This window comes from Malus sylvestris, chromosome 17 (genome assembly GCF_916048215.2).
Source record: "Malus sylvestris chromosome 17, drMalSylv7.2, whole genome shotgun sequence".
NCBI lineage: Eukaryota > Viridiplantae > Streptophyta > Magnoliopsida > Rosales > Rosaceae > Malus > Malus sylvestris.
This window is the reverse complement of record NC_062276.1, coordinates 9758143-9766800: the sequence shown is the minus strand read 5'-3', so window position 1 is coordinate 9766800 and position 8658 is coordinate 9758143. Positions and strand designations below refer to the sequence as shown.

At 40.1% G+C, this 8658-nt stretch overlaps 2 protein-coding genes across 2 annotated transcripts; both read left to right on the top strand.

Moving 5' to 3' along the window:
- On the top strand, positions 1 to 3600 carry LOC126612085 (uncharacterized). The gene is made up of 2 exons (XM_050280388.1): positions 1 to 454; positions 1062 to 3600. Exon 2 carries the CDS (start codon positions 1175 to 1177, stop codon positions 3275 to 3277), a length of 2103 nt encoding a protein of 700 aa, XP_050136345.1. The 5' UTR covers positions 1 to 454; positions 1062 to 1174; the 3' UTR covers positions 3278 to 3600.
- Positions 3601 to 5710: 2110 nt separating this feature from the next.
- Positions 5711 to 7560, top strand: LOC126609611 (uncharacterized). Its single transcript, XM_050277464.1, has 5 exons — positions 5711 to 5989; positions 6150 to 6220; positions 6339 to 6419; positions 6611 to 6654; positions 7256 to 7560. The coding sequence occupies exons 1-5, from the start codon at positions 5950 to 5952 to the stop codon at positions 7353 to 7355; spliced, it is 336 nt and encodes a 111-aa protein (XP_050133421.1). The 5' UTR covers positions 5711 to 5949; the 3' UTR covers positions 7356 to 7560.
- Positions 7561 to 8658: the final 1098 nt, after the last annotated feature.

Here is an 8658-nt window from a genome sequence, read left to right as displayed (position 1 = left end):
TCAAATCCAAACGGAAAAAAGTAACGCCCATAACGCACGGCAGCGGAAAATAGCAAACCCCACCATTAAATACTATTAACACACTGTTTATTCTCACTCGAAATAAAAAAAATTCAAACCATTTTATTACCAAAAATAAATCCTGTCCAAATCTCCGACACCTATATCGACGGAATCGCCAATCCCCCGCCGTCGATCGCCGCATTCGGCCATCCCAGCCCCAAATCCGCCGACCCAAACACCCGATTTCGCATCACAAACCCTAAAAAATAGAAACTTTACTGTTTGGTAAACTTTCTTTGCACTTTGGGGTTATTAAAAATGAGTTTCTCTAGTGATTTGTGCTTTCGATACGGTGAGATTTGCAATTAGCTCAGCTTTCTTGATTTTGCTCGAGCTCCCAAGTACACGTGGCGATCTGGGTTTTCTTCACCTTCATTCAGCTCAAATTTCAGTGAGTCAAATTTTTTTTACCGTTTACTTTGATATTGTGCTGGATTTTGGATTTCGATAGCTGTGCATGTTTGAAAAGCTGTGTAATTTATGGAATTTGTGGAATTTGGGGCTGGATTTGGAAAATTGAGCTTATGTGCATGCTTGTTAGTGGGTTTGAAGTGCTAGATTCTTCTGTTTTGGTACCTGGTTTAAGGGTGTTTGGCTTCCGAGAAAAAACTGAGGCAAATGAAGGAAAATTTAATCTTGATTTTATTGCATTTATGTTACATGGATCGTCATTTTTTTGTTTGTGAAAAAAGGTCAAATCTTGACAATTATAAGCCGTTTTGGTAATTGGGTTAGTATTGAATTGATTGGCATTGCTTCTTGGTTGATATTTTATATTTGAGACCAAAACAGTAGCTTTATTTTGGTTGAGATTTGAACTTGAATTTTGTTTTAGTTTGGTAAATGATTTCTGCATTTATTTTTTCCTAAATGATTCTGCATTTATGGTTATTAATAAGTCTTAATTAGAGAAATTTGAATGGCTTAGCCAGTCACAGTGCTGATAGAAAAAATATTGACGTTTGATACTCATAAACATTCTTACTTTATCTTTGCAGGAATGAAAATGTGGTTACATATGAGAATTCAGCTATTTCTACAGTTAAGCATATTGTGTTGGTCGTAGATTCTGTTTCGAGATTTTTGGTTTTTAAGTGATCTCTATTCCTCCATGGAAGTTAACATAGAGGAGGCTCTTAAAGCGAAAGAGACCGCTGAGAAGCGATTTTTTGAGAAAGATTTTACAGGTGCTCTCACTTATGCAGTAAAAGCTAAGTCACTGTACCCTGAACTTGAGGGCATATCTCATATGCTAGCCACATTTGACGTTTATGTTGCTTCTGAGGCAAAATATTATGGTGAAATGGATCATTATAAAATTCTTGGACTGAAGCATTCTGCAAGTAAAGATGCAGTGAAGAAGCAGTACAAAAAGATGGCTGTGTTGCTCCACCCTGATAAGAACAAATGCGTGGGAGCTGATGGGGCTTTCAAACTTGTTTCTGAAGCAGTTACTGTGTTGTCCGACACTGCCAAGAGAAGGTTGTATGATCTTCAGAGAAACAAACAATTAGCAGCTACAGGTAATCAGCCCAATATGTCTTCAGTTCACGCTGGTGGGGTTCAAGGTTTCAACAATTGTTCCAGTTCATCAGTATCTCATGGTAGACTTGACACTTTCTGGACCGTTTGCACTTCTTGCAAGGTTCAGTATGAGTATCTCCGCAAGTATGTGAACAAAAGACTTTCATGTAAAAACTGCCGAGGCATTTTCATTGCTGTGGAATCTGGGGCAGCCCCAGCAAATGGTTCTTTTCCTTATACTCCTTGTCCTTGGCCGTATGTGCCTAGTAATGGGTATGGGAATCATGGATTTGATGGGGTTACATATGTTCCAAGCAACGGTACCTTTTTCCCAGGAAATGGGATCTCAGGTTTTCATTCTGGACATGGGTATGAATATACTTCAAATATGTCGTTTCAGTGGAACTCATATTCTGGAACCTCAGCTGGTGTTGCAGCTCTTCATGGGTCATCGGCTATATCCCCTGATGCTGTTTATCAGTCAAATGGAAATGTTAAGAAAGCTAGAGAGAAGGTGAAATCAAGAGTGAATGGAAAACGTTCTGTTACAAATGTTGTGGCTAAAGTGGATCTGACCGTGCCTGCTAGCTGTAATCAGCCACCTGAATCTAAGAGCAATGGACGGGATAAGAGAAGGAAACTTACTGTGGGAGCGAGTTTTAGAAATGGGCTTGATGAAAAAGTATCAAAATCTGCTTTAGAAGCAAAACTAGCCAATGGAAATGGGAGTATTGGAAGTGATCAGAAAATTCTTAGTTCAAGGGAACTTCCAACTAGACGTTGCTCCATGGCACCGGCTTTTGATACGAAGAAGTTGTTGCTTGAAAAGGCAAGAACTGAAATTTTGAAGAAATTGGCTGAGTTTAAGTTGGCATCAGAAGCAGCAGCTGCTGTAAAGAACACAGAAAGAGAGGCTGAAGTGCGTCAACCAGAAGTTGCACAAGCACAGAAATTAGAGATAAAGAATACTGAGCCCCTCTGCATAACTGTCCCTGACCCCGACTTCCATGATTTTGATAAGGATAGGTCAGAGGAATCTTTCAAGCCAAAGCAAATTTGGGCTTTGTATGATGAAGAAGATGGTATGCCTCGCCTGTACTGTCTGATTCGTGAAGTGGTTTCGCTAAAACCATTCAAGTTAGTCATCACTTACTTGGGCTCTAAAACTGATAGTGAATTCGGGTCCGTGAACTGGCTAGATTGTGGGTTTACCAAATCCTGTGGAAATTTTAGGGCACGGAATCTTGATGTCATTGAGCATGTTAACATTTTCTCTCATGCTTTGAGCCGGGAGAAAGCAGGCAGAGGAGGCTGTGTTAGGATATACCCCAGAAGCGGGGACATTTGGGCTATGTATCGAAACTGGTCAAAAAATTGGGACAGATCGACTCCAGCTGAAGTGAGGCACCAGTACATAATGGTGGAAGTTCTTGATGATTACTCCGAAGATCTTGGTGTCTGCGTATCCCCCCTTGTGAAACTGGCTGGATTCAAGACAGTATACCAAAGCAATACGGACAAAGCGGCCATCCAATGGATTCCAAAAAGAGAGATGCTACGCTTCTCGCACCAGGTGCCATCGTGGTTACTCAAGGGAGAAGAGAGTAACCTGCCCGGTAAGTGCTGGGATCTTGATCCAGCTGCAACTCCCGACGAGCTTCTTCACGCCGCGGTGGAAACTGAAGCTTAAGCAAAACATGCTAAAACCAGGAAAGCAAGAGTTACTCGGGAGTTGTTCGTTGTAGCATTCTTCAGACAAAATGTAGGTTTTAACTGTACAAATATGTCACCCTTTGGCAAGTGGCCAGAGCAACATAAACCTCAAATGATTTTAGGGGGTGCTATGTTTACCCGGTAAAAACTTGTGACAACAGTTTCAGAGTCTAATGACTGATTTGTTTTACATGATTACGCTCATAGTTGTCCTGTGACTTGTCCAGGAGAGTTGTAACACCTTATTCAGGACAGATTGGGAAATCAACAGTTATTTAATTGGGCAATTTTTACTTTTAATCTGAATTCTTGCTAACTGAGATCACCTCTTCCTCTTCTCTCGCCTTCATTATATTTGCATCTCCACCATTTTCAGCTTTTTAGCCTTGGACTCTTAAGTTTGAGTGAATTATATACAAGTTCAAGTTGGCTCTGCTTCTTCTGGAGTTCCAATGCTTACAACCCACATCGAGTTCATGGCAGAGACGCACTAAGGTTTTGGTGATCAATTAGGTAAGTTTGCTTTCCATTTGCTCACTCCAAACAGTGAATAAAGCAATCCTAACCCTCCCACACCCTCCCCAGATGAGATCTCACCTTCTTTCTCTATTTCACCATCACATAATGATTTATTTATAACCACTGAATCATCCACCACGAATTTTGCACACCACCGACTCCGCTTCCCATGGCAATCCTGCAAAAATTCAAGCTCTTGCAACTCAATGCTCTATCGCAGAATCCCTACACAGAGCCCGTCGGCCAGCCTAGTCATTCACCTCCTCCGCCGCAAGACCCCCTCACCCGCCGAACGGTGGATGATTCAGTGGTTAGATGCCCAAGACCAAATAATCTCAATCGTTCACATAGAATCATGCGGCTGATATCACTCTTCTTCTTATCTCTCATTTTCACGTCTTCATCTTATCTCTCATTTTCACGTCTTCATCTCCACCATTTTCTCACAGTCCACCCTACTCCACCATTTTCACAGCCACGATTGTCGTCGTCGATGGGGGAGATTATGAGAAATTGGTCTAGCGAGATAAACGACGACGATCCATGCAGGTGAAAATAAGGTAGCTTGAATTTTTGTAGGATCGCCATGGGATGAGTCGGTGGTTTGCAAAATTTGTAGTGGTGATTCAATGGTTAGGAATCATTAAGTGGGGGTGGAGTGGATAGAGAATGTGAGATCTGATCTGGGAACGTGGAAGGATTATGATTGTTTTATTCGTTAGCAAATAGAAAACAAACTTACCAAATTGTTTACCAAGGCCGTAACACTTCATCTCCGCCATGAACTCGATCTGGGTTATAAGCATTGTAACCCCATAAGATTTGGGTTATAAGCATTGTCAGTCGGTCTCAGACTTAGACGCCATAGCCAAAAAGCTAAAACTGGTAGAGATGCATATGTAATGAAGGAGGGACAAGAGGAACAGTGATCTTAGCCGCATTTATTTTACGTGAACGACTGAGATTATTTGATCTAAATGGTCTGCATGAAGAGAATTTGGACAAGATCTTGATCCCAATTTCACAACTATCAAAAGAAAAAAGAAAAGAGAAAAAAAAAATTTGAAAACAACTATGTTTTGGGACATAGATTCTAGGGTTGGTTCGGGTTAGGATCCTGAACCGAAACCCAAACCAATCATCCTCACCACTAGAATCAATGCTCAATTCAAAATCAATGGCAAGGAAGATGTGGGACTTGATGAGGGACAACACCGAAGCTTCAAATTGCGTCATATCGCGCAAAGCGCTACCCTGATGTTCTTGATTTTGCACGCCGCCAACCGCGCGACACCCAACCCATCCTTGTCCCTCAAGAGCTTGTTGCGGAAGTTTAGGGTCTGAACCGAATCTAGAATCAGGAACCTCCAAGGGACGATTTGGTGAGAAGTAAGCAACTTGGCCACAGCGCAACATCTCTCGACGACAATTGGGCACTAGAAGGAGACGAGGAGGGTTGGGGGTTTAGGGTTTTGGGGGTTTTGGAGGGAGTAGAGATTGTTGGACTTGTCTTCAAAGGTTGAGAGAGAGCTGAGAGTATGAGGGGGTCTGTGAGGAAGTGAGGTACGAACGATTGAGATTTTTTTTTAATTGAAAAAAAGGGACAATTAGTGGCAAGCCACGATTATCCACCCTTTCAAAGTACAAAGATGCTATATGGAATTTCATCCTACCTGTGGCCACAATCAAGTAGACTCACCAACTCGAAGCATCGAACTTGAGACCTCCCGCATTTTTTTATTTATTGGAGAGTCGCAATCTGTTCCTTTACTACTAGGCCACTTGTTGTGATCACGAACGTTGAGATTCAATCTCAACCTAGTCTAATAGCTATTGTTAATTCAGCTATATATAAAATCATATTAAAATATTTATCAGTTCGGTTCGGGATTACCAAACAAAAGGATATGGTATCCCAAATCCTGTACCGAACCTTTTGAAATCAGGCATCGAATGGTTCGGGTCATTTTTGGTTCGGCTTCAGGATATTTTCGGTTCGGGTCGGGAACTTCCGTATTCTATTCCATTCCTTTAGACTAACAAGTCCGCCTCTTTCCACAACCACCGCCTGAAAGTGAGTGAGAGGCACTGAAAGAGAAGCCAGCAACAGAAGAAGAATCGAACCCAACAATGGATCCACAACTGTGGCACAAAGTAGCCGCCCTCTCTGGTATCTACCCTTAAATTTTTTTTCTGGAATTACGGTCACTGTGAAATCACGTATGTAACTGCATGTATATATGTATGTATAAATTTGTATCAGATCAATCTCCTTTTATCAAATTATTCAAACCTGATAAAACCCAATTCGTGAATTTGATTGAAAACAGGAATGGCAGCTCTTGGGTTGGGTACATATGGCGCCCATGGTTTCAAACCCAAAAACCCAACTTACAAAGAGGTTCATCATCTGTTTTAATTTTTAATCTTTGCCCATTTGATTTTATCTCATGTTTTTCATGTTTTATCTGAAAGTTTTAAGTTTTCTGGGATTTAATTATGTTGCAAATTATGGGTAGGTTTGGCACACAGCTTCTCTCTACCATTTGGTTCACACAGCAGCTCTTCTTGCTGCCCCTATCACCAAGAACCCCACCATTGTGAGTTAAAATGTTTAGACCTTTATGAATTTACTTTGAGTTGAATTCAAACCGTGATCTGAAGGTCTGAATCGTGGCATTTGAGCATGTGTGATGCTTGCTCAACTTCGTGTTATGTGATGTTTGTTAATCAGTTACTCGTCCGCAAATTCGTATGTGAGTACATATGCTAATTTCATCTTTTTTTGCAGTTTGGAGGCCTTTTGACTGCTGGAATACTCGCATTCTCCGGGACGTAAGTGTCATTCTTCTGCACCTTTTTTTTTTTTTTTTAATCAATTACCTGGTTTAATTTGTTTTCGTGTTAAAAGATCCATTCACGATTTGAGTTTCTTTGCAAAATGAAGCTAGTTGAATCTGAATTTTTTAGTAAGAGCACTTACATTGTTATTTGTTAGGATGCAATTGAGATCACAGAACTTAATATCACTTCCAATGAAGTTGCCCTTTTTGTATGATTTATGCAAGAGTTCGAATCATTTTAGTTTGTCGGTATGGCATAATCCTATACCCTAGAGTTACAGGGGTTCTAGACGGATAAATGTATTAAACTGTTAATTGGCACACTTACAGTACATGCATATTGCAATTCTAACAATCTGTAGGGTGTCGATATCTCGCTTCTGGACTCCACAAATCCTTGTTTGCTAGGTTCTCAAGGCTTTGCATTTGGAAAACTGCACATTGAGGCTATTGCCTTGAGTACGGAGTCTATGCATCATTCTGGGGGACATTTTCCGGCTGTTTTCTCTGAGGAAACAATATTCATGGAAGTTCTTACACTGTATTCACATTCTTAGAGGTTAATGCTGATTGAAATAATGTGATTTTTGCAGGTGTTATACTGTGGCATTACTCGAGGATAGAAAGTACTCTACGTTGGCTCCTTTCGGTGGCTTTGCTTTCATCGCTGCTTGGGGCAGCTTGCTATTTTAAGAACTCCAACTTCTATGGATCCCTGTACAACTTATGTTGTTGGATTCACAATCTATGATGGTCCTGCACATAGATCCGAATGCAACTTCCTTGAATTTCAAAGTTGCCCTAGAAGGCTAGGACTAAGTAATTGCCGAATGATGTATCATGTATATCAATGTACTGATTGTGCTACTCGGTGGTATTTTATGTTCCTTTGCATGTACGTGTATAATTCTTTCCATTTATTGGTCTATACAAATTAGATAATACGTAGGTATTAAGCTTAAAAATCCACGCAAAATGGTATCGTGACAGCATCTCAGGTCAATCACGCTCTGTCATGCATTATAATTTTCAAACAGTGGCACTTCTGTTGCATGAAAGTACCTAAAAGAAAACCCCTTGCTAGTTTCTTTCGTGTGGTTTCTACTCTACAGTAATTTTCTAGCTTTCATCATGCAGATTAACAAATTTTATATCCATGGATATGTTCAAACATGCAAAAAAAAAAAAATCGATATTAAAAGATATCTTAAATTCGAATCATTCATCCTGTTGAGGAAAAAAAAATGATAAAGCACCTTATGTTTTGTAACGTCGGGCCATTGGTGTGCACAATTATCTGTTCCATTTTCCCAATTTACAGAAAGCTGTGGAAGAACAAAGTAGAAGATGAGAAGAAGAGCAGAAAGTTGAGGGTAGACGAAGTGCCGTGACTGCTTTCTTGTTCACTAACAAATTCTCTGATTTCCCCAATCTGGTAGTTTCATTCAATGTCATTGTTTCCCCATAAGCAGGCACAATCATGTGACAAAATAATCAGTGCCACCCAAAATACTTAATTTGTCTTGGCTTACCTTATGGACCACCTTTGGAATTTAATGTGCCAAGTCACGAACATCCTTGTTGTCGTGAGAAGGGAGATTCGAGCACATAACATCAAGTGTAACGGTGAACACTCAATTTGAGTTACATGCAACTTTTTGAGGAAAAGTCAATTTTGGAAGTTACCCGTTCTAGGGTGCTCCGGTGTATGAAATACACCAAGTTATGAGCTGTTAGATATTGATTTTTGTGTTTTGACCAAATTTCTAACGATTAAAAAGTCCGATATATCTCATACTCTAGAGCACCATAAAAAATCCCCTCATTTTCATTGTGAAGAGGAGGTGATATGCTGTCACTTGCAAGTTGCTGCTACACATCTTTTAACATCCTTGAAATTTTGTTTCACTAGGGATTTATAAGCACTTTTGGAGTTTAGAGATTTATGAATATTAGCTGTATATTACATGAAAATATCAAATTTACAGCTCAATAT

Bases quoted from the DNA above. Each gene is read 5' to 3' on its own strand.
- LOC126612085 (XM_050280388.1), top strand. From the start codon at position 1,175: ATGGAAGTTAACATAGAGGAGGCTCTTAAAGCGAAAGAGACCGCTGAG.
- LOC126609611 (XM_050277464.1), top strand. From the start codon at position 5,950: ATGGATCCACAACTGTGGCACAAAGTAGCCGCCCTCTCTG. The intron at 6,420-6,610 runs GTGAGTTAAAAT...CTTTTTTTGCAG, and splicing joins TCACCAAGAACCCCACCATT to TTTGGAGGCCTTTTGACTGC. The intron at 6,655-7,255 runs GTAAGTGTCATT...TGATTTTTGCAG, and splicing joins ATACTCGCATTCTCCGGGAC to GTGTTATACTGTGGCATTAC.